Source organism: Carassius auratus, chromosome 22, assembly GCF_003368295.1.
Source record: "Carassius auratus strain Wakin chromosome 22, ASM336829v1, whole genome shotgun sequence".
Taxonomy (NCBI): Eukaryota; Metazoa; Chordata; class Actinopteri; order Cypriniformes; family Cyprinidae; genus Carassius; species Carassius auratus.
Genome location: NC_039264.1, coordinates 14686999 through 14713221, shown reverse-complemented (window position 1 = coordinate 14713221; position 26223 = coordinate 14686999). Strand labels below are relative to the sequence as shown.

General features: G+C 40.3%; 2 protein-coding genes across 2 annotated transcripts; one reads left to right on the top strand and one right to left on the bottom strand.

Moving 5' to 3' along the window:
- Positions 1-971: 971 nt before the first annotated feature.
- LOC113039790 (NLR family CARD domain-containing protein 3-like) lies at positions 972-21711 on the bottom strand. Its single transcript, XM_026197890.1, has 8 exons — positions 21585-21711; positions 21204-21270; positions 21008-21124; positions 20572-20679; positions 20404-20464; positions 19803-19995; positions 17868-19629; positions 972-1169 (listed from the first exon to the last, which is right to left on the bottom strand). The coding sequence occupies exons 2-8, from the start codon at positions 21260-21262 to the stop codon at positions 992-994; spliced, it is 2478 nt and encodes an 825-aa protein (XP_026053675.1). The 5' UTR covers positions 21263-21270; positions 21585-21711; the 3' UTR covers positions 972-991.
- LOC113039797 (putative nuclease HARBI1) lies at positions 3405-5341 on the top strand. The gene is made up of 6 exons (XM_026197897.1): positions 3405-3548; positions 3631-3717; positions 3805-3846; positions 3915-4857; positions 4951-5042; positions 5139-5341. Exons 4-6 carry the CDS (start codon positions 4386-4388, stop codon positions 5274-5276), a joined length of 702 nt encoding a protein of 233 aa, XP_026053682.1. The 5' UTR covers positions 3405-3548; positions 3631-3717; positions 3805-3846; positions 3915-4385; the 3' UTR covers positions 5277-5341.
- Positions 21712-26223: the final 4512 nt, after the last annotated feature.

The following is a 26223-nucleotide window of genomic DNA, read 5'->3' as shown; positions in this document are numbered from 1 at the left end:
ACAAATACACATCTCTAAGATACTCACTGTACAGTCAAATACAGCAGAACACTCCTGAGTTCCAGTCACTCCATGACCATGACAAATTAAAAATATTATGTATAATGTATAATATTTGTATAATGACATGGGTATGACACAGGTATTACAAGGAGAGGTTGACTTATGAGGACATAACCCATGTCCCCCATTTTTCAAAACGCTTATAAATCATACAGAATGAGTTTTTTTGAGAAAGTAAAAATGCACAAAGTTTCCTGTGAGGGTTAGGGTTGGTGAAGGGCGATAGAATATACAGTTTCTACAGTATAAAAACCATTACGTCTATGGGATGTCCCCACTTTTCACAAAAACAAACATGTGTGTGTGTGTGTGTGTGTGTGTGTGTGTGTGTGAGAGAGAGTGTGTGTGTGTGTGTGTGTGTGAGAGAGAGAGAGAGAGAGAGAGAGAAAGAGTGAGTAGGTGTGTGTGTGAGGGAGAGAGAGAAAGAGTGAGTGATTGTGTGTGTGTGTGTGTGAGAGAGAGAATGAGAAAGAGTGAGTGTGTGTGAGAGAGAGAGAGAAAGAGTGAGTGTGTGTGTGTGTGTGTGTGTGAGAGAGAGAGAGAAAGAGTGAGTGAGTGTGTGTGTGTGTGTGTGAGAGAGAGAGAGAGAGAGAGAGAGAAAGAGTGAGTGAGTGTGTGTGTGTGCTCAGTGGCTGAGTGTCACAATAAAAGTTAAAAATAAACACCTCACTGTGTTATTTTCCCATTCATCTGATTAAGAAAACTATATATATATATATATATATATATATATATATATATATATATATATATATATATATATAATTATTATTATTATTTTATTTTTTTTCTTTCAAAAGGATGCTTGAGAGTTTAAAGTGTCTAATCTGAGGGTGAAAGGGCAGCAAACAAAACCACTTCTACAGAAAACACATCTGAGTTTTTACTTTTTACTCCAAACCTTACAGTTACTGAGATGTGATGAGACTCACTTTAGTTTCTTCAGTTTACTGTGTGAATCCTCCAGTAGAGCAGAGAGCAGCTTCACTCCTGAGTCTCCTGGTGTATTACGGCTCAGATTCAGTTCTGTCAGGTGTGAGGGGTTTGATCTCAGAGCTGAAATCAGAGCAGCACAGCCTTTCTGTGTAATACGACAGCCGAAGAGACTGCAGAGAATATACAGAAGATTAACAATTAGTTATTAGAGCTTGACTCGTGTGTCCAATATAACTGATGAAAAACACAGATGTAATATATATTTATAGATATCAATTATTAAACCACAGAGAGTGACTCAGAGTCAAGTCCCATTTTAATAGACTTCAGACTGAAACTGAAATTATTTCAGATTTAACTCAACAAACAGGACTCAAATATTCCCATAAATATTCCCAAACTACTGGAGTCTTAACATTAACTACTGAAGAAGATTTAGTATTTTATTTGTATTCAGTCTGCTTATAGTGTAGCTGTACAGACCGAGTACATTGTGATCATTTGTTTTACTAATTTAATACTGAAAGAAGAAAATTGAGAAACCAGCACCTTTTTCTTTACACATATATAAAGAATTTGGCTTGATTTTACCATTTAATGTTTCAGGATAGATAATGGTTAATATTTGATCTCCACGTGTAGGTGGACATGAAACCTAGATATATTCTTGTTGTTGATATGGACTCGTTGAGGAGAGTGATGTAGTAATGTTCACTGTGAAGCTCACACTGTGATGTACCTGAGAGAAAACAGATCTGACCATCTGATCTTCACCAGGGGCCTGTTGCACAAAAGTAGAATTAAGACATCCGGGATAAATGACTCAGCTGAGCTCAATAAAGCCAAAACATGTCCAGGCTTAATTGGTTACACAAAGACCAAGCCAGGATGAGCAGACACGGATTCATTAAGCCAGGTGAAACCAATCCTGGATAGGTGCGCGCTCACGGCTCACTCAAATAGACCCCGCCACAGATCACAGATTAACTGATTTACCATGGCAACTAGAGCCGCGTACTTTTCCCCGTCGGAAGCACAAATCCTCATGGAGGCATACGAGGAGGTAAAAGATATAATTAAGAAGAAAGGCAACACCGCCACAGTGATAAAGCAAAGAGAAAAAGCGTGGCAAAGTATTGCAGACCGCCTGAATGCGTAAGTAGTGCACAATTACACACTCACCGCTCCGCTGAAACATCACAATTACAAATCAAATATTTAATTCACATCTCCAAAAACGCAGTTGTACTGCAATTATGAAACGGTTACATTTTTTATTGAAATGCACTGCATATATGAGTGAAATTGTGTAACGTAACTCCATCACACTGTATAAAGCTATGATATATTATTATTAAAGCCTTACATTATTATTTTACGTTACTACGCTCAGTACGGTTTAATCTTAGCCGTTGTACTCTGCTTATTATGTTGTCCACCGGTTTTTTTTTTTTGTTTCCCCTGCTTTTATTAATGTAAAGCAGCTTTGACAGAATGAAACAATTGTGAAAAGTGCTATATAAATAAAATTTTCTTGAATACATAGATGAGCTATAATAATAATCACTTTAATTTATATAGCGCCTTTCAAAGGACCCAAGGTCGGTTGCTCACTGCACTGCAAAAATGTCTTTCTTACTTAGTATTTTTGTCTTGTTTTCAGTTAAAAAAAAAATATCTAAAAAAAATCTTAAATATTTTCTAGAGCAAAATAACCTAGGAAAATAAGCAAAAAACTCTGCCAGTGAAACAAGAGAACTTTTCTAAAAGTAAGTGTTTATGGAAAAAGTAAACTTATTTCAAGATAATTTTTCTTATTATATTGACAGATATTTAATTTTTTTGCTTGTTTTAAGCACACATTTACTTGAAGTTTATATTTTTGGTCTAAACCTATACTTATTTTGCTAGGTCATTTAGAAAATCAAGAAAATACATCTTTATTGGTTTTTTTTTATATTTTTACTAAAAACAATACAAAAATACCAAGTCATTTTTGTCAGTGTGACTCCATTAAATGTTCTTGTGATAAAGAATGTGTGTGTGTGTGCGTGTGATGTAGATTAAACATGAACGGGCCAAAACGGACATGGCAGCAGGTCAAAATCAAATACAAGAACATTCTGCAGAATGGTATGGTCCCTGACTAATATTTAACAAAGCACAAGCATATATTGTACCCAGAAGGTGCCTGCTCACACATTGTCTGTACTGTTTTAGCAGTGAAAAAGAATACCAACAGACAAATCACGGGTGGTGGGTCACCAAAGGCTGACCTTACCCCAGCAGAGGACATGGCCTTGGAGCTAAATAAAGGCAGGCCCGTCTTAGAGGGGATCCCTGGGGGGAAAGAGACGAGCATAGGTTCCTCCCAAGATGCCACCCGCTTGATTCAAGGTATGTCCTTCCATCTCTACATGGAATACAACCACATTCATATTGAATCAATTTGGACTGTCTGACTTTGGTTTACCTATTGCCTTGCAGTGTCTGGCAGCACTGTGTTCCTGTTAGAGCCACCAGCACAAGCACCAGACGATGCTGATCCAGTGAGTTCTCCATCAAAGGCATACTGTAGGCCTGGCATGTCTTGTCTACTAGCTTCAATATGAATCCGATTAAATGTGATAGGGTGAAAGCCCCAGTGCAGCAGCAACAGCACATGATGGAGACGATGATGAGGAGGAGACCATCTCTCTGGATTCCAGAAGGCATGAGGTATCATGTTAAGACTGTGAAAGTACTATTTACTCTACAATGGTGAGGAGTCCTCATCAAAATCAAAAAATCTAATTTATTTTACAGGACCCAGATGCTATACAGTGGGAAAACCAGCCTGGCAACATAGTGCGTATTAATAAAAGGACACCACATCCTGCCAAATTCCAGCTGCGCTAATTGTATTGTGTTCACAGAGCTCACAAGCTATCAGAAAGTTGTATGGCAACCACCTCCGGCGCCAAATAGAACTGGCAGACATAGACATTCAGTACAAGAAGAAAAAGATAGAAAATCTTGCACTGGAGTCCGAAATAAAAAAGAGGACAATTAGGAAACTGGACCTTGAAATAAAAAAAACTTGAGAGGGAGGTGAGATATGCCTTCAATGTACACTGTATGCTAACTGTAACACAAATGTATTAATCATTATTTTTCTTTCCTCCCCCAGCTCCAAGAAGATGACACAGCTCAAAATAAAAATTAGGTATATTCTCGTAAAGTCAAGTGAGCCATGACATATGAGCTCTTATTGTGAGCACACAGGACGGTGGCATCTTTCTAAGGTATCTTTTATTTTCACAGCAATCAGTACAACCAAGTCATCGTTATAAGGCACCGGCCTCTTTTGCCCACCCCCCCAGCACCAGGTGTGGCCACTAGCCTATATGAAGGCCCAAAATTGTGTGTTACTTTCTGCTCTGACAATGGCATGCCCATTCTTGCGAGATGTGGTGGATGAAGAAGCACTTGTGCTGAGGAGAGCCTTCAGGCGAGAAAGGGTCTTCAGGGACCGGTTGGACCCACTGGCCTTCCCTGATGACCATCTATATGAAAGATACAGGTTTTCTGCAGATGGCATCCGGTATCTATGCAGACTACTGGGTCCCAGGATTAAGCACCGCACTGCACGGAGCCATGCACTGAATGTGGAGCAAATGGTTTGTGTGGCCTTGCGCTTTTTTGCTAGTGGAGCCTTCCTGTACTCAGTGGGGGATGCAGAACAGCTGAACAAGGCCACAATTTGCCGCACAATAAGGAGTGTGTGTCTGGCTATCAAAGCATTAGCAGATGTCTTCATCTCCTTCCCTGGCCACAGAAGACTCTGTGACATGAAAGGGGAGTTCTATAGGATTGCAGGTAAGAGGATCTACAAATTACAGGACAACTGTTAACACATAGTAGGATACTCATTACTTTGTGTGACCGGTTTCCCCAATGTCATTGGTGCAGTGGACTGCACACACATAAGGATAAAAGCCCCCTCAGGTGCCCATGAGGCCGATTTTGTGAATAGGAAATCCTTTCACAGCATTAATGTTCAGGTGAACATAACTTTTTGATATTGTCCATTGACGAACACTCTGCATTGCCAATGATGTGCATTGATTGGTGTAATATTCCTCATCTTATGATTTCAGATGGTCTGCAATGCTGACTGTGTGATCAGCAATGTTGTGGCAAAATGGCCTGGCTCAGTCCATGACTCCAGAATCTTTCGGGCCTCTGAAATCTATCAGTGCCTATCACAAGGTAAGCCACACAACCCCTATTTATAACCATCATGGCTGTGTCAAGAATATCACTGTGTTTATGAGGTAGTAATGATGAGATTTTGTGTTGACAGGTGAATTCTCTAGTGTGTTGCTGGGAGACAGGGAGTATGGCTGCCAGCCTTTTCTCCTGACACCTTTCACAGACCCCCAGGAAGCACAGCAGGCCTACAACCATGCCCATGCCAGGACCAGGGCCAGAGTTGAAATGACCTTTGGCCTCCTGAAAGCACGCTTTCACTGCCTTCACAAATTAAGGGTCAACCCTGTTAGGGCATGTGATATTACTGTGGCTTGTGCTGTCCTCCACAATGTGGCCTGCCTGAGGAAGGAGAGGGCCCCCAGAGTGCCACCAGCCATGGACTGGGACAATCCGGCAATCTTCCCTGATGACGACAGTGGTCGGCTGCTGAGGGACCAATATGTGTTGAATTATTTTAGTTAGTATGTGTGCTTTCAATTTAGGTAAAAAATGTCCTGCTGTGGCAGAGGAAATAGGGTTTTTTTGGGTTGGTTTTTTTACGAATTTGGCCTCTTATGATGTTTGTGCGGTATACTGTGTGTAATACAAGGCTGCAGGGAGGCTACTGCATCCATTCATTTGTCTGTTCAGTTGATGTGTATGGATTTGTCCTGCATTTATTTTAGTGTGCAGACATGCAGGGTGTGTTATATACAGACCTTTGAATGTGTATGTATCATTTTGTATAATATGCTTTGATTCTGTGCTTTCCATCTTGTAGAGTCACTGTGACTTCAGTTTCGAAAGGAGCTGATAGTTTACCTGCTTTGTTTTGTCCTTATTCAATAAAGGAACATAATGTTACACATTGTGTTTTTATATTCATATGGAATGTGTATTTGTTTATATGACAGAGTACTAGGGCCCCACTGAGGAAAAAGGATAAAGTCATACATTTATGAGGCTGGTTCTTTCTGCAGAAAAGCAACATATTCTTTTTACATTTTTGATAGTTATGACAATGTGATACTTCATATTCTGGCACATCAGCATGTCTTTGTTTATGAAACCATACTGAAGTACAATTTCACGAAATGCCCCACATCTGTCATTTTAACAACTGTCCTCCTTTAAAACAACTGGTTACAATATTATGACTTGTCTTTTTTTTCCCTCTGTGGCCCTAATATTCTATCATTTTATATATAGCCTTATAGTCTATGGGAAACTGTAAATTATCTAATGATAGCAACATCATCTAAAAATCATTATTTATCCAAAATGATTGAAATTAATGATCACAAACGTTTAAATAATGACAGTGGGTCTAGTTATATGTGATAACAATGTATAGTGAGCAGTGAAATAACTATTGGTTTCCATTTGTGGCGACTGCTGACTGACATTAGGGATGAGATTAAATAGATCCTGGAATTTAGCCTGGTCTGGAGCAGGCTAGCTCCACAGAATAAATCTCCATGGTAATTTATACCATAACATATCCTCCTGCCCCCTATCCAGCTTTAGAGCAACCAGATTAGGGATCAATTGAGCCAGGATCACCAAGATATCCTGGCTTAATCCCTTATCTTACTTTTGTGCAACAGGCCCCAGATTAGGGATCAATTGAGCCAGGATCACCAAGATATCCTGGCTTAATCCCTATCCTACTTTTGTGCAACAGGCCCCAGGAATATAAAAGGGTTTTAAAGTTTGTTGTTTTGCAGAACATCACAGTTATATCTGACATGAGAATAAGGCCTGAAGTTAGGAGGAACATTTTAATGAAAATATAATTATAATAAAATAATAATGATTGTTGTTTCCTTTCAAACCTTGTCTGTGGTGTAAAAACAGCCCTGGCCAAACGCCCCCAGAGGGCATCACTTAACACTTTGATAATTACTGGAGTCATAGGTTAAATTGGGCCTGAGCTCAGCTCCGTCTCCTTCAGCACCAAATATTGTTATTCCACTTGAATTATTTTTCATCTCATGGTAAATACATGGCATATTAGACTGGATAATTATCAAGACTACACAGAGACACCCTGTTACGTAACACAGAGACAGGATGTAATCGCAAGGCGTTTATTATAACCAAGCTCAAAAGTCAGGAAGTCACAGAAATACAGGGCAACACAGGGGCGGACACAAGGCAGATGGCACGATGACACAGGGACCTCGGTGGGCAACGATGATGGTGCTGCTTCGGTGATGATCCCTCGAATCCCGGTGAGTGCGCAATCCTCGTGAAGGTGAAGTAATAATCCAGGGAAGCGTGAAGATCCAAGACGACGACGACAAACGGAAGACTCAGGCAGGAACTAGGACACAGGAAACAGGTACGGGAGCACACCAGGGGAAACAACGATCTGACAACATGAAACACCAGTTACTGCACTTAAATAGGCCACAAACAAATGAAACCAGCTGGCGCTGCTGATCATCGCTGATCAGTGACCACGCCCATAGACACACACATAACAACACGATAGACGAGAGAGAGAGAGAGTTAATTCATGAACACAGGCAAAACACGGGCTTGATCTTAGAGACACGGAAGGCGGGGTGAATTCTCCTGTACGTGGGAGGAAGTTTGAGGCGGACTGCCACCGGACTAATGATCTTGGTGACAGGAAACGGGCCAATAAATTTGGGAGCAAGCTTATTAGAGACGGAACGGAGAGGAATGTTCTTAGTAGAAAGCCACACTTTTTGACCAATGACGTATACGGGAGGCTTAGACCGGTGGCGATCGGCCTTGGCCTTGGCGCACGCCCCCACTTGGAGAAGAGTCTCACGGGCTCTAGTCCAAGTGTGGCGACACCTCTGGACGAAGGCGTGAGCGGAGGGGACCGCGACTTCAGATTCCGTACTGGGAAAAACTGGTGGCTGGTAACCTAAACTACACTCAAACGGAGTCAGGCCCGTAGCTGACACTGGTAACGAGTTGTGTGCGTACTCCACCATAGAGAGTTGTTGACTCCAAGAGGAAGGATTCTTGGAAACCAAACATCGCAATACTCTGTCCAGATCTTGGTTGGCTCTCTCTGATTGACCATTGCTTTGGGGATGAAACCCCGAAGAGAGACTAACCGTCGCCCCTAATAATTTACAAAACTCTTGCCAAAATTTGGACACAAATTGGGGACCTCTGTCGGAGACCACGTCCATCGGGAGGCCATGTAAACGAAAGACGTGATCTATGACAGTAACCGCTGTCTCCTTGGCTGACGGTAATTTGGGCAAGGCGATAAAATGAGCCGCCTTCGAGAACCGGTCCACGACCGTCAAAACGACAGTCTTGCCCTGGGAGGGCGGGAGGGCGGTAACAAAATCTAGAGCGATGTGGGACCAGGGTCTCGAAGGGACTGACAGCGGTTGTAATAACCCATCAGGGGGTTGGTTGGACGTCTTACCAGTGGCACAAACAGAGCAAGCCAAAACAAAACTACGGATATCACGAGCCATTAACGGCCACCAGAATCGTTGCTTAACCAAAAAATTGGTACGATTAACTCCTGGATGACATGCTATACTGGAGCAATGACCCCACTGAATGACTTCAGACCGATACTCCTCAGGCACAAATAACCAGTTCGGTGGGCAATCGGGCGGAGGCGTTACCCCTTCTAAGGCCTTCATGACCTTCGATTCGACCTCCCATCTGAGAGTGGAGACCACTAATGTCTCGGGTAAAATACACTCGGGAGTGGACGGGCGTTCGGAATGGTCAAAAATGCGAGATAAAGAATCGGGTTTGATGTTTTTGGAACCCAGGCGGTACGAAAGAGAAAAGTCAAAACGGCCGAAAAAAAGTGCCCACCGAGCCTGCCTAGAGTTGAGTCTTTTAGCAGTTCTAATATATTCTAGGTTCTTATGATCGGTCCAAACGATAAAAGGTACCCCTGACCCTTCTAGCCAGTGCCGCCATTCCTCCAGTGCTAACTTGACTGCCAACAACTCTCTGTTACCAATGTCATGATTGCATTCGGCAGGAGATAAACGATGAGAAAAGAACGCGCAAGGGTGAATCTTATCATCTGTGAAAGGACGTTGGGAAAGAACTGCTCCTACCCCCACCTCTGACGCATCGACCTCCACCACGAACTGATGTGATGGATCAGGGGCAACGAGGATGGGAGCCAAAACGAAGCGACTCTTAAGTTTGGCAAATACAGCCTCTGCTGTATCAGACCACCTGAACGTCGTTCTGGGGGAGGTCAAGGCGGTCAGAGGAGCGACTAGTTGGCTGAAGTTACGAATAAAACGTCTATAAAAATTGGCGAATCCCAGAAACCTCTGTAGGGCCTTACGGGAATCTGGACTTGGCCAATCTATCACAGCCTTAACCTTGTCAGGATCCATACGCACTCCCTCAGACGAGACAATGTACCCTAAAAAGGGAACGGACTGTGCATGAAAAACGCATTTCTCCGCCTTGACAAAAGGCCCATTCTCTAGCAACCTCTGAAGCACTCGTCTGACGTGCTGAACGTGTTCCTGGAGAGAAGAGGAAAAGATCAATATGTCATCCAGGTAAACATATATGAATTGATCAACCATATCTCTTAGCACGTCAATGACGAGTGCTTGGATGACCGCGGGCGAGTTGGAAAGCCCGAAGGGCATAACCAAGTATTCAAAGTGCCCTCTGGGGGTATTAAATGCGGTCTTCCATTCATCTCCCTTCCTTATGCGAACCAAATGATAAGCGTTACGTAAATCCAATTTTGTGAAGATGGATGCTCCCTGCAACCGTTCGAAAGCTGAAGACATCAACGGCAACGGGTAAGTATTCTTTACCGTGATGTTGTTCAACCCTCGATAATCAATGCACGGTCGCAGAGACCCATCCTTCTTCCCCACAAAAAAGAACCCCGCCCCCGCTGGAGATGAGGACGGTCTAATGAATTTGGATGCTAGAGAATCAGAAATATATTTCTCCATAGCCTCCCTCTCTGGAACAGAAAGTGAATATAACTTGCCCTTAGGCGGAGACTCACCTGGAACTAAATCTATGGCACAGTCATAGGGACGATGAGGAGGAAGAGAAGCAGCACAAGACTTACTGAACACTTCTCTCAGGTCCTGGTACTCCCTAGGCACGTTAGACAAATTCACCATCTCCTCCTGGAACACAGACACAGGTACAGACGAACACGCAGACACTAGACAAGACTTATAACAATCGTTACTCCACATGGAAATGGAACTGTGCCCCCAATCAACTCTGGGATTATGACGTGTGAACCAAGGATGTCCTAGAACAATGGGTGCCAGGGGTGAATGCATGAGGAGGAATGTTATGGTCTCAGTGTGGTTACCAGACGTGATGAGGGTGATGGGTTCAGTGGTATGAGTAATGTTAGGAAGTTGTTGTCCATTGAGAGCACTGACGGAAATCTGGTGTGTGAGGGGGGTGATAGGAACGTGTAGGTGGTGAGCCAGTTCAACATCAATAAAATTACCTTCCGCCCCTGAATCCAGTAAAGCCCGGGTGTCATGAGTGTAGGTTGCCCACCTTAGTCTTACCGGAAGGAGAGTAGCTGATGATGGTGAGGATGAGGTCTTCCCGGTGGAGATCCCACCCGATAGTAGCCTCATTGTTACTATCGGGCTTGGTCTTTTAACGGGCACGAGTGAACGAAGTGGCCCGCCCCCCCGCAGTACAAGCAAAGTCTTTGGGACCTCCGCCGTTCCCTCTCCTCCCGGGAAAGCCGAGCTCTCCCCACCTGCATGGGCTCCGGGTCGTGAGAGGAACTGACCGTATCCAGGACTTCAGGACGTCTGGCCTCCATGCCGCGAACTGGAGGGTCTTGTTGGAAACGGCCCATCTTGCTAAGGCGAGCATCCACTCGAAGTGCTAGTTCGATAAGTCCATCGAGAGTAGTGGGAAGATCCAGCATGTATATCTCCCTCTGGATACGGTCAGCCAACCCATGCAGGAATCTGTCCCACTGCGCCTCCTCGTTCCATCGGCACTCTGCAGCCAGGGTGCGGAACTGGATGGAATATTCCGACACCAAACCGTGACCTTGGTGGAGATCGGCGAGTAGTCTGGCCGCCTCCCTACCCGCCGCCACCCGAACGAAAACCTTCCTCATCTCCTCGGAGAGTGCCTGGAACGAGGCGCAGCATGGGTCTTGGTTCTCCCACACCGCCGTTCCCCAGAGAGCCGCCCTCCCGGACAATAGCGTTAGTACGAACGCCACCTTGGATTGATCTTGGTTGAACGTCTGCGGCTGTAGGGCAAAGTGCATCGAACATCGAGTAAGAAATGTTCTACAAAATTCTGGTTCACCTGCATAACCCTCTGGTGTAGGTAGTCTTGGTTCACGCCGCGGCTGCGGCTCTGGAGGGGAGGGTGGACTCGGCGGTGTGGGTGGCGCAGTGGAGACTCGTAGCTGTTGGATCTGCTGGGTGAGCTCGGACACCTGCGTCACAAGCGCTTGGACCGCCCTCCCTGTGATAGACATGTTCTCCTCCTGAGTGTCCATCCTCGCGATACTTCGGGCTGCAAACTCGTTCCAAGTAGAAGCGCCTGCTACATCCATAATGGTGGTCAGATCGTTCTGTTACGTAACACAGAGACAGGATGTAATCGCAAGGCGTTTATTATAACCAAGCTCAAAAGTCAGGAAGTCACAGAAATACAGGGCAACACAGGGGCGGACACAAGGCAGAGGGCAACGATGATGGTGCTGCTTCGGTGATGATCCCTCGAATCCCGGTGAGTGCGCAATCCTCGTGAAGGTGAAGTAATAATCCAGAGAAGCGTGAAGATCCAAGACGACGACGACAAACGGAAGACTCAGGCAGGAACTAGGACACAGGAAACAGATACGGGAGCACACCAGGGGAAACAACGATCTGACAACATGAAACACCAGTTACTGCACTTAAATAGGCCACAAACAAATGAAACCAGCTGGCGCTGCTGATCATCGCTGATCAGTGACCACGCCCATAGACACACACATAACAACACGATAGACGAGAGAGAGAGAGAGTGAATTCATGAACCGTGACACACCCAGACTACATGATTTATCAGACGTCATAATGATGGGCTCATTGTGCTGTCTAACTCTTTATCCAGCATACGTGAGTATTTGGTTTAATTTACCTCAGATAAATAAGATACTTAATTATTCAAACACAACCTACAAATTCATTTTCTAATGTGACTAATGTAGCCTTGCTCGCACAGTTTAGTTTTTCATTTGATTTGTCTGCTAAGGCCATAGCTGCCAAATCTCATGTGACGCCTCACATCAATTTTCTCACGCACAGTAAAATCACAAAGTAAAGAGGACTCGGAGACCGACAGACAAGACAAGGCAGGATACTTGTGTTATAAAAATAATCTCATCTCTCAGATTCTGTCAATTTAATTTAGAAATTCAAGCAATAAATACTGTTTTGGCACTTGTAAATGTGAGGTGACAGATCCCTATAGTGGCACGTGAACGGATGATCTCTAGCTAATGAACAAAGTTAAATACAGTTGTTGTTATAATAAATAAAAAAAACACATTGTATGTCTTTATTTGTCTTGAGAAAAATGAATGCCTATCTTGTGTAGCCTACATAATATTTATCCAAATGAGTCAATATTGAATCAAATCACAAGCACTGAACTGAATTGAAATCATAAAAATAAAAAAGTAGCTTATCAGAAATTGCACCATGGAAACAATATAAATTGTTGTTACTAAACCTAATACAATCCTGATTAGTTACAAAAATGTTCAGATTTTTTTTTACATCAATTTGATCTTTAAAAATAAAATATTTAAAAAGTATATAATTATCTAACATCTGACTAATTCAAAATTAACCTCAAAACATTAAATGCTAAATGGTGGTTATATATAGGCCTATCTAACATTACAAAAACATTAGTCAGAAGGTTGTCTCTCAGTGACTGAACAGCCTGAGGCGTCTTACAATTCGACGTTGTTACAATGTTATCTGACATTACACGTATCTGCTTCATTAGAGCCTGTTGTGAGGGAAAAGCTTAATGTGGTTTAATCATAAAAATCATTCAGGAAAAGTTTTTTCATGCACTCAGTTGTAGCATGCAGTCCATGATGGTCCCAGAGCATGAGCTGGAGCTTTTTGATCAAATAAATGTGTTGTCACCTGACACCTGGCCCTCTCCAGTGCCACAGCTGTATGGAGAACAAGAATTGAGGCAGCTGTGTGATAGTCTGGCAATGAACTACTGTAGTGTCAAACAAGGTTTCAGGGACTACAAGGAACACCCAAACATGGCAATTAAAGAGGGTCTTCTGAAATTAAAACACACAGTAGATACACTGGCTGTGAGCACAGCTGAATGTGAAAGGGGATTTTCAGCGATGAATATTATTGTTACACCATTGAGAAATCAGCTGAAGATTGTCAATGTGTCCTCTTTGATGTTGGTAAAGTTAGTGGGTCCACCACTAGAGATGTGTAACCCAACTCAGTTTGTTAGGAAGTGTGTGATGACAAGGAGGTCAGCAGACCGTGCTGTCTGTAGACAAAGACAGCATAAACCAGAGGAGCCTGCATTTACTCCTATTTGGAAGCTGATGAATGCATGAATTGTAGTATGTGAATAAGTAAATGTGATGTATTTAAAGTGTAAACTGTTATGTCTGCACACGTCACACGTCTGAACAAGTGTTGTTTGGGTTGTTTCATAATGCATTGTACTGTAAAAATAGCCCCTTTGGTGTAAAACACATTAAGTCATTTTATGGCACGATCTTTAATGGTGACGTAAATAAGGGCTCCCCTTCCCTACACAAGCCAATTTAACCACTGACTGTAGTTACCATGTTCTGAACATCACATCCTGTCTTTTCCCCCAGATCTAATCTATCTAGATGGTTCAATAAAAATACTTGGACTTTATATCTAAAGATTACCTCAACTTAGCACCAGCAAGCTTGTTAGCTAGACAATATTTACTTCAGTTTGGTTATGAAGAAACATTCATATCTGTCTACTTGGCTAGTTAATCCAAACTATTTAAAAATGTATACTGTTGATAAACAATATGAAAACAGACGTCACATAGGGCTAATAAAGCTGTTGTCGTTAATTTGTGTTATTTTAATGTGTCGTGTGTTTTTTTTTTTTTTTTTTTACCTAAAACATGAGTGACACTGATTGATGTGTCTGACTTCACGCATTTCAGTGGGCTTGAATAGATCACTCTTTACAGCAGATTTAGCTCACAAACAATTAACAGTTTTGACCTAAATATGATTTTCAGTTTCAATAATTAATCCTATAATTCGACATTAATAACTTACTTTTAGCAGCATCAGTCGCACGCGCTCACAAGATCTCCCAGTTGTGAATTCAGTTCACTGGAGACTCGCACTAAACGGTTCATTTGAATCAGTGAGATGTCGACTCGAGAACAGCTGCAATCGAATCATTCTAATTCCTGAATGAATCTTTTGGTGCGGTTTAAAGGCGCAATATGTAATTTTTTTGCTTTAAAAATAGCAGAAATCACTATATCTATGTTATATATATTTTTTAGTTGTGTACTTACATCATCCCGACAGTTTCCACGAACTTTCAAATCCGGAGAAAATTATAGTTTAATTAGAAGACACGGCACGTTTCTTTATTTCCGTTTTGTCGCCCGTCTATGGCGTCATATAAACTTTGACCCCTCTAGTTTATCTAACTTCCTGCGGAACCGCCAAATACAAAGGTGAACAGAAACAAAGACGAGACGAAGAAGAAAAAGTAGTAGCCTTGATCGAGACCATTATATTTTATATTTATATTGTTTATATTCGTATTTAAACCTCAATCAATAACTTAGTTATGGATCATGATTATGCTTTGCCTGCACGTTCTGTGAAGCGCAAACGCACGGGTGAAATAAATGATCCGAGATGGTTTTGGGACAAGAGAAGCAACAAGACACGGGTGAATATTGGAGTTGCATTTCCAAGATAGAGAGAGCGTCGTGACAAGCTGAAACTACAGAGAGATGCCGAACTCGCTTGCATTCTTATAAACAGGTATGCATCCATTCAGCTAACTTTATCTATCCGTATATTTTGTGAAACGATGATGTCTTGTGTAAAACGCAGACGGACTAGCTCTCATGTAAATCTATATTTGTTCTATATCTAGCTGAATAAAGTAGCTTCAAATGCAGTTCTCTAACTTGTTCGATATCATAGTATAACGTAATTATAATTATTAACGAAAGGCGACCGTGTTTTTTAACATATATTACTACTAGCTAGATGGAATATTGATTTGATGGGGGTCTCATAATTCATATAGACTGTTTCATCGGGCGCACGCGCCTGGACCTAAGTTAACTTCCGGTCTGTGTTGTGTATATCGGTCTGGCTGCGGTGCCTTCTACAAATGCAGTTAAAGGCAAGGTGATGAGTAGACTGAAGTTGGGCTCAGGTGGTTGTGCTGTGGGATGTGTTTCCCATACATTTATTTATTTTTGGAGACTCGCCACAATTTTAAAACTGATCTTTTTTCAAAAAGGCTTCATTGAATAAACATGAGTAACGTTACTTACTGCACGTTTAATAATAATAATTCCTTACATTTATATGTTTAAATATCAAAACGAGGCACAGGTGTTTTTATATTGCTGTATTTCTGAAGGAAGACTTGCATGTTATATGCCTGATAGCAGCGTATGAGCGTACCAGCTCTGCTTCGTTTACAGCTGTTACTGGGGAAACCTCTATTTCTCGCGCTTTATGTATATGCTTTAAAACATCTCCTGTTGGCAAATAATGAATTTGCATTTTCATTAAGTCCGCCTGATCCACGCAGCAAACATTTTGTTTGTTATCAAAAAATATCTACTCTAGAGGGACTTGGCTGTTGTTATTGATTCTATTTGGAAGTCTACCGGAAGTTAAGTTAGGTCCACAAAAGCGCTCATGCGCAGTAACGTTTATTTATGTTGTTGCCGTGGAAACCGTCTATATCTCTCCGTTCGAAAAGACGTGATTGTCAAAATACTAAGTTAGAATGAGTGAGGAATGATAGGGAGCGACAGAGCGAGTGTTCCAATGAACAACAACTCCCATGAGCCTTACACTCTTTCCCGACGTCATCAAAGTACGTCTTATATTATTATTTTGATTGAGTGACCCCTGGTGGCCAAAAATTCCATACTGTACGTTTAAGCATAGACAGTAAAATAATCAGTTCGTTCTTGAATCAGACACCGCTTCTGCGTCTCAGAGCACGTGATATATTATAAGGAGTAATGATATGTTTTATGAAATGTAGTGAAGTAAAAGCAGTGGTGTAGATTAAAAAGTCAAATAATATCTTTCAGCTTGCATTTGGGATTGAGGATAGCGAACCTTGTTCACAGAGGCTACTTAAACTAGCTCTGCCCCACAACATGTGAATCAGCTGTTAAAAATGACTAAAGATATCTGATTCTTGATCTGCTTCAGTGATGCAGATGATAAAATCTCTGTCATGTTCTTTCTGACGTGATCGACCCGGGCTACATCAGAAATGCATTTATTTTGAAAGAAAATGAAGGAAATAATCAAAAAGTTGAAAAAGTATCGGGTAGGGTCAGGGTAAGTTGGGGTTTATTGTCCCAATAAGATGACGTCCATTTAATATTTTAAAATAAAAATGTACACTCAATCATTTATTAATATAATAATATAAGTTATTATTGCATACTATTTTATAATACACTACAATACTGAGGTGCAGATAATTGCCTCTATTTGCATTAAGTAATATAAATAGCAGAAAATCCTGCCTTTTTAACATTGTATGAATAGAATATATAGATATTTGCACTTTTATCTATAGATAAAGCTGCTGCTTTTTTTTTTGAAAACTGCAAGATTATGCCGGCGATGCAATGTTGCCAGATGTTGCTATTAAAATAAACAAAAACATATCAATAAATAAAATAAACCGAAATTATTTCAAATATTTTGGAAATTAGATAAAATGAAGTTATCGCTGACCCTAAACCGCAACTTCCTACTTTATTAACTTTCTAAAGTGTTACATTTAGTGCAAAAACAAGTCAAAAACGCTTATAATAGCTGGATCTCGCTCACTCACAAATCTCTGAAGACATCGTTCACTTCAGAAGAGTCTCGCAGTGATCACAACGGCCGCTAAACATCATGAATTATACATGCAGACATTCATATGAGGAGTTTAGCAGCAAATTAGTCAATCAGAGAACAAATGTAATTTTCGAACATGAAAAATTTACCCAGGTCCGGACCTCGGTGACCTCATAGCTGGCTACTTCATGAATTATTAGATTGAAATTGAGTTATTTTCACTTATTCCAACAAACCTGAATGCAACTTTTAAGTGATTGATGATGACCTCAATCCAATATTCGTAAAATCAGAGTCACAACCCTGTTCCTGAAGACACCTCAATTTTGCAGAGTTTGGATGAATCTCTCTTATCAGACACACTTGATTCAACTCATCAGATCATTAGTAGAGCGATCTGTGATGTTAGCGGAGTGTGTCTAATAAGAAAGACCTCAAAATATAAAGAAACAGTGAAGAGAAACACAGGCCTTCTGTATAAAATAAAGTCAATAAAACAAAGACACTGTAAAATACTCACTCAATCTTTCTAGATGCTTTGATCACTGGCAGCAGCCTCAGAAGACATTCTTCTGATCGATCATATTTCCTCAGTTTAAACTCATCCAGATCTTCTTCTGAGTTCAACAGCACAAACACCAGAGCCGACCACTGAGCAGCAGACAGAGAGACTCCAGAGAGACGACAGAGATCTTTTCTGTTCAGGTATGTTTGTACTTCCTGCTCTAGTGAACGATCATTCAGTTCATTCAGACAGTGGAACAGATTGATGGATTTCTCTGGAGAGGGATTCTCCCTGATCTTCTGTTTGATGTATGCAGCTGTTTCCTGATTGATATCAGAGCTGCTTACTGTCTTTCTCAGGAGGCCTTGTAAGAGAGTCTGATTAGACTCTAGAGAGAGACCGAGAAGGAACCGGAGGAAAAGATCCCAGTGTCCGTTCTCACTCTGTAAGGACTTGTCCACTTCTCTCTTCAGTAAACTGATCATTGGTGACCTGAACTCATTCTTCAGTCCTGTGTTTTGTTCAGAAGAGGACAGCAGCTTGAATAAAGCAGCAAGAAACTCCTGAATACTCAGATGAACAAAGCTGAACACCTTCCCCAGCTGCAGTCCAGACTCCTCTCTGAAGATCTGGGTACAAACTCCTGAGTACACGGACACTTCTCTGACATCAATGCCGCTCTCTTTCAGGTCCTCCTCATAGAAGATCAGGTTCCCTTTTTCCAGCTGCTCAAAAGCCAGTTTTCCTAGAGACAGAATAGTCTTTCTAGCCTGATCAGGATTGATTTCATATTTCCCATCATACTTCTGTGTCTTCAGTTTGGTCTGAAAGATCAGGAAGTGTGTGAACATCTGTGTGAGAGTCTTGGGGATCTCTGCACTCTCTGCTTTACCCATCATCCTCTCCAGAACAGCGGCTGAAATCCAGCAGAAGACTGGGATGTGACACATGATGAACAGACTTCTTGATGATCGGATGTGTGTGACGATTCTATCAGCCAGACTCCGATCATTTATTCTCTTCCTGAAATATTCCTCCTTCTGAGGGTCGTTGAATCCTCGTACCTCTGTGACCTGGTGGACATACTCAGGAGGGATCTGATTGGCTGCTGCTGGTCGAGAGGTGATCCAGAGGAGAGCAGAAGGAAGTAGGTTCCCCTTGATGAGGTTGGTCAGCAGCACATCCACTGAAGCTGATTCTGTCACATCAGACAAGCTCCGACTGTTTTGGAAATCTAGACGCAGTCGACACTCATCCAGACCATCAAATATGAACATGACTTTGTAGTCCTCATAATCTGCTGACTTTAATTCTTTGGTTTCTGTGTGAAGGTGGTTTAGAAGATCCACAAGACTGAGATGTTTCTGTATCAAGTTCAGCTCCCTGAAAGGAAGTGGAAATATGAAATGAACGTCCTGATTGGCTTTTCCTTCAGTCCAGTCCAGAATGAACTTCTGCACAGAGACTGTTTTTCCAATCCCAGCGACTCCTTTAGTCAGCACAGTTCTGATGGGTTTGTCTTGTCCAGGTGAGGGTTTAAATATGTCATTGCAGTTGATTGGTGTCTCCTGTGTCTCTGTTCTCCTGGACACTGTCTCAATCTGTCTCACCTCATGTTCATTATTGACCTCTCCACTGCCTCCCTCTGTGATGTAGAGCTCTGTGTAGATCTCATTCAGACGTGTTGAGTCTCCATGATTGGACAGTCCTTCACTGAGTCTCTGATATTTATCCTGTAGTCTGGATCTCAGTTTTTGTTGATACATAGACATCAGTTCTGAGCAAAGGAAATAATTGTTGTTATTGACAGAGCAATATTTTAGAAATGTATTTTTAGGTTTGATATGTTAGATATTAGATTGTGTGGTGACATTCAGGAACATTAGTGACTGAAGACAGAAGGTTGATAATAAAAACACAGGCTATAATCTGCTGATCCAGAGCTCTTACTGGTCTGTAGTGTGTCAGCGAGGTCTGTCTGGTTCATCTTCCTCAGGAGGAGCAGTGTGATCTTCAGAAGACCCTCTCTGACTCTGTTATGACCCTCTTCATCATAACGGTCTCTTTCAGAGCATTCTGGGTAATCTGGACTCAGTAGTCTCTTAAAGCTTTTTAACTCAGAGATGATTTTGTGCTCAAGCTCCTGAAATCATAGTAAATATTCAAACAATAAACCTGCATTCAGTCACAGAGAAGGTGAACCAAAGGATCAATACACAAGAGTTAAAGCATGAATATTAATAAACATCACTGAATTATATCAGACCTGCTAATAACTTCACTGTATGCTCAAACATCAGCGTCTACAGATACTGAGGTTAAAAGAGAGAGTTTGACTGGATTGGCTGTTTGTTAGATTGATGTTCATCTTTGTGCAACTTTAGTGGACATTGATCTGCTTTATAGTGGACTACAACTTATCTTACGTGTGTGGAGGAAAGAAAATATGACTATTACAGAGAGGATTTCACAGATTTATCCATTTATTAACACTTTAAACCAGAGGATTATTGTGTTCACACACACACACACACACACACACAAAACCAACCTTAAAAATGGAGTCTAAGTTCTTCTTTGCTGTATGTGATTCTGGTCCTTTATGTTTTTGACTGTAATTAAACAAATTATTTTTGTAAATATGTATTCATGTATTTTATATACACCAGAAAATTAATTAATATCATATATATTTCTGATACTGTAAACTGAACAAAACCTCAGATCAACAGATGTGTCTCCCGAGCTGAATGAAATTGGTTGACCCATTGACCGGTCACTCTTGATGGACACACAGCTGGGTTCAGGAGATTCATTCTGACACAGACTGAAATATAACAGAAATACAAACGGTTTCTGTAAATCTCACTCTGCTCTGACAGAAACACATTCACTGATTCAATCTCCCTTTAATGTTCATCTTTCACTTGAGGAGTCTGTTGTGACTTGAGAGTTAAAAGATTAAAGTATTATTTTTCTATGAATAAAAGGAATCTGCCCCATGTGCTCTTTTCATTCATATATTACAGAATAAAATGGACCAATACACACATATAGATAAAGACACAGACACATCCAGCAGCAACAGAGACAGCTGGTGACAATATCCATAACACACCACAGCTACAGTAAATATGAGACTCATAATATCTCACCTGGACTCAACAGAAGAGTCTTCCTCTCTGCAGAGATCTGAAACATCCATCCGTCGTTTTTTCCTCAAAGACACATCCATGTGTTCAGATAAATCTGATTCACGCCCCTGAATCTGACTATAAATGAAAATAATATTGTAGTGTGCATTTATTGTTTCTGAACATTAAAAATTTGAAACATCTCAGGTTTTCTCACCTCTTGACTGTCTTTATCTGTGTGTCATGTTCTTCAGAGAGATTCATTCTGGAGGCCATGGTTTCATCTAAAAGCAGATCCAGATGTTGATCACAGAGTCAGTTATGAATCAGAGATTAATCAATCTCAGTAGTCAGACATCAGTATGACTTGAAAAGTGTATTCTTGACATTTACACAAATTATACACAAACAGCAAAACAAATTCAGACAAGCACTGTGTTAAAATGAAAGTAAAAGTGTAATCTGAGGATTTACAGACTCTGTGTTTTATCTCTTATAATTAAACACATATCTGACACTGCTTGTTGTTGTACTTCACTTTAAACCAGTCAGGATTGATTTCAGATATCAAAGATGATTGTTAAATCATGATACTCACTGTGTTTTTCTCTCTTAATGTAGTTTACTTCCTCATACGACAAAACAGACCCGCTGTAATAGTTTCACTTTCATGAATCACCTGAGAAGGAGGAGTTTAAGTGTCCAAAAACAAAACATAAAGGGTTATTTCCCCCTTAATATTGAATTTCATTCTTTATTATTTAAAGTTATATAATGAATGTATTTCCCTCAAGGTCTGTACTCTGAGTGTTGTTTATATAAAGGTAGTGTTTAGCTGACGACTGAAGGTCTGGAATCTATGGCAGCTTTCATTGGCCAAGGCCCGCCCATGAAACCGTTTGACTGACATGTCCAACAACCAATCACAGTTCGTTTCGTTTATCATCACGTTTTGAGGGAGTTCCCACCAATGCTGAATGAGGGCCCGCAAACGAAGCGGGTGCTGCTTTACGTTTTAGTGCACAGCAATTTTACCCTTTGTCCCACAATAATGTGTAGGCCAGTGTATTTCAAAATTGTGTCTAGTATTATATCAATTTAAAAGGTTTAATTGGGATCTTTATTTCAAAGGACCTGACCAACCACGACCCGAATAGGCCTATCATTAAAAATATTTTTGGATGACTCTTGACCGCGGATCAACCCGCGCATCACTGGACCCTACCAACACGCGATGGGTAACTCGCAAAGCAAAATGTTCCTTCGTGTTTTCCAGCACGATCCTATAGAAAGGAATTAAAAGTAAGAGGGTTGAGAATTAAGAGGCGGGGCAACAGTTCAAAAATTTCCAAGTTAAAGTTCATGCAAAAAAAATAAATAAAAAAAATTAAGACACGTTTCAGTAAAATAAAAATGGTTTATAACAAAATCCAGCGTTAAAGCAGAAAGCAAACAATCATATTTGGAACATTATAATATTTTATAAGCACGGTTACTTCACCCGGTGCTGCGCAGTGAGCTATTAATCTTTACCTGGAGATTTAAATGATCATTTTTAGCTTTAAATAGAGTTTCCCCCCGTTGTTATGTAAAAAATGTGTATTTTCTCAGTTTCCAGTAAGGATCAGATGACAGGAAGGTCATTGAGGTTGACATGTTTCAGAATTATGATGAAGTCAGAGAGTGGATATAGCAAGAAAAATGGGATTAGATCAGGAAACATGCATTCTTACAGTCCCATTAACAGTAACGCCTCCATGGTTATTTAGCATTTTCTGCTGATTTATATCTACTGGAAAATAGTCATCTATTCACAGATAGGAAATTTAGAAGTGGTGGTGGAGGATAGGACTCAAATATTGTATCAGAATTATGTATCAATATATAGAGATGGATCCAAAGATCCTACAGGAAGAAGATCTTATGCATGTACCATTCCCTCTTTACAAGTATCTATCAATAGAAGAACATCAGATCAACTGACAGTTTATCAATTACAACAGCTCTGCACTGGGTAGAACAAGTTCAACTAAACAAAGTTATTCTGTGCTCAGATTCAAGTTCAGCATTAATATCCTTACAATCATTTTCATCTCGGACTAGGCATATATTATTAAATATATTCAACTATTTTCAGACTTCACAACTTGAATATAGTGGTTACATTTCTGTGGGTGCCTGCTCACAGGGGAGTTAAAGGCAATGAAATAGCAGATTCATTAGCAAAGGAAGCAATAGGCAGGAAAATACAATGAACATTTTATTTAGCAAAGCAGAAATAAAGACAATAATTAAAAGTAAATCTCAAGATAAATGGAACAAGGGAAACACAGACAGGTACCTTTATACAATCCAGAAGGAAGTGGGAAGGATGAGGAGGAAAGGAGGAAAACATAATATCAAGATTAAGACTGGGTCACACAAGTCTAAATAAGACATTACATCATCTCAATGGAAAACATCCAACAGGTCTGTATGAGTGTTGTCAGGAGGAAGAATCAACAGAACATGGGCTATGTCACTGCCAAAAATATATTAAAGAAAGAGAAATATTCAGAAGGACACTACAGGAGATACTAGAGATGCCAAACAAATACTCAGTCAAACAGCAAATTGTAATTATTTAATTGTATTCTTGAGTGAAACTGGGATAATAAATAGAATACACTCTCAGAAAAAAAGGTACACGGTGGTACAAATAATGTTCCTCGTAGAACGGTTTTGTACCTTTTTAATAATTATACCCTAAATGGTACAGGAAAGACCTCTGAGGATAATGTTTGGTACCTTTTAAGGTACAACTGAAAAGAAGGTACAAAAATGTTCTCACATCAAGGGTACATTGAATACCTGTCAACCTTTATAGACAGCTCCCTTATTATTACAATTGCAAATAGCATACAATCTCTGTGAACGAAAATGATTAAATAGTAAAGTTATGAATAATTTACAGATTATATTTAAATGAGTTTATACAGCTGTCTTAAATGTACATTATCATAATAGTTCTGAAAAAAATAGTGCCAAAAACATGTGAAAACCATGAGGAAACAGGTTTTGTGATATTTATAAAACAAAATACTTCATGCAGTTTTTAAATAAATATTTTCATAAACAATCATGATGAAATACATTTATCATTAGTATCCACACAATTTGTCATTTGCTTTCCATTGCAATCTGACCAAATTACTGTTTCATGTACGATTGGTTGCTGTGTTAAATAATTTGCATAGCAACAAGACACTGATTGGTCGAAGGCGGCGGCGCTGCTGCAGCCGTTAAGGAATTTTCTCTGTCATTACGGAGAGCGGGAAGAAGCACTTCTGAAACACACGTCCAGGCATTTTGCCTCTGTCTTTTTCGACTTAAAAGCTTAAAAAAATTAATTTAATGATCGAATAGTTCGTAGACGAAATGTAAAGGTGAGTTTTGACTATTTGTGTACATGAGGCAAACAATTTAAATGTTTCAACTACTCAAAGCGAAACTAGCAACGTAAATTTAGCATATACGACAGCATGCAATGCTGTTAGCCATTTGTGTACACATTTTGACATTTTTAAAGCAGTTAATTACTTTAATATTACATTACAATACACAATATGTCATAGGCATAGCAACACGACATTGATTGGCCAAAGAATTTTCAAACAGAACGGAGAGCGGGAAGCAGACAACCATGGCTTTGTCGTCGATGTCATCAGAAGAACTATTAAAATTAACAGAGGCCGGACTCTAATTCTCAGATGAAGAAAAGAGAAAATTCAAAGGTGAGTTTTATATTTAATCAAATCAACAATGGATAAAATGTTACAACTATTTAAGCATGGCATTAGCAAGTGTATTTAGCTTATGTATGAATCCATTGCTATTAATCGTCCGCTTATAGTATAAAGTGATTAAGTTTGTGTGCTGCAATTCTGGTAAATTAAGTTATGCCTTGTTCAGATTAATTTACAAGATTTTTGTGTCTGTTATGATAGTCACGGTGTCTCACTCACTCACTCACTCACACACACACACACACACACACACACACACACACACACACTCATTCACTGTTGCTCGCTCAAATACTCACTCACTCTTGACAGAACCGTCGTGGAGGACCGTTAAAAAATAAACATGCTAGTCTTTTTGTCGTGATGCCGTGAAGCATCGCAGACGCGACATTGGTGGTCGCCTATTATGACACACTATACGAGATGAAACTATTGAATCTTGCGTCCTGATGCCCGTTGTCGTTTACGAATCCCCATGACACCCTATGTCAAACGGATCTGTTAAAATCGTGTAATCTGAACCAGGCATTAATTTAACGTTTGACATTCGTTACACATACGGTTTCATACCTATTAAACTCTGTGCATTTCATGTTTTCAGCCCAAACCCAACTCAGATATACAAATAACGTCCGTCTTGTGCATGTTCACAAAGTATATCTTGCAAAAGTCCAGACAAACTTGTGACGTGTGTTCTTTGTGGTCTGCACATCACTCTTTCCCTGTGTTTAAAATAGTGTGATTAACGTTACCTGATTCTGCCCTATCTATAAGTCATATACATTTCATTCATTTTATCAAATACGTTTTTTGAAACTGTCAGTGCTGGTCTCACGGATCACATGATAGCACAACTTTTTGAGAAGTCTTTTAAGAAGCAAGTTAAATTCATCAAACTTATCCAACAACTTAAAGATAACCAGAGTGAAGAACTGTCTGAAAGTCTGACAACACCTTCAGCTTTGAGGCAAGTATTAGTATTTTTTAATTTATGTTCCCTTATATTTTCTTCTGATTGACTGATTTTCTTTAAGTCCTTAAATTTTTTATTTATTTATTTTTTGCCAGAATGACATTGATGTCAGTCTTGATAAAGCACAGTAAAACTGCACTTCAAATTAAAGTCTGAAAGATTTCACAGAAGTCACTTTATTAAAAGTCTATTCACCCAATACTCTGATGCTTCAAAACTTCAATAAAGAGATCATAAAATAAGTCCAAATGAATTAAGTTGGTTAATTAATTTGTTTATTTAAAATCTGGCCATCATTTTATGTTACAAAAAGTGCATAATGCTGCTCATTTTTGTTGGTTTCGACATACAACTCTGTGAAGTAATTTCAGTATATGTGAGTACTTTTTGAACATTCCAGAACATTTTATCAATAGCTGCGTTTACATGGACACTTGTAATTGAATTGATGGCTCAATCGGACTAAATACCTTCATGTA

What these genes read in the sequence shown, in the direction of transcription:
- LOC113039790 (XM_026197890.1), bottom strand. Translation starts at nt 21,262, where the DNA reads ATGGCCTCCAGAATGAATCTCTCTGAAGAACATGACACACAGATAAAG. An exon ending in CAGATAAAGACAGTCAAGAG is followed by an intron (nt 21,125 to 21,203) that starts GTGAGAAAACCT and finishes TTTCATTTATAG; the next exon opens with TCAGATTCAGGGGCGTGAAT. An exon ending in GACACATCTGTTGATCTGAG is followed by an intron (nt 20,465 to 20,571) that starts GTTTTGTTCAGT and finishes GTTTAATTACAG; the next exon opens with TCAAAAACATAAAGGACCAG.
- LOC113039797 (XM_026197897.1), top strand. Translation starts at nt 4,386, where the DNA reads ATGAAGGCCCAAAATTGTGTGTTACTTTCTGCTCTGACAATGGCATGC. An exon ending in GGAGTTCTATAGGATTGCAG is followed by an intron (nt 4,858 to 4,950) that starts GTAAGAGGATCT and finishes TCATTGGTGCAG; the next exon opens with TGGACTGCACACACATAAGG. An exon ending in TTCACAGCATTAATGTTCAG is followed by an intron (nt 5,043 to 5,138) that starts GTGAACATAACT and finishes TTATGATTTCAG; the next exon opens with ATGGTCTGCAATGCTGACTG.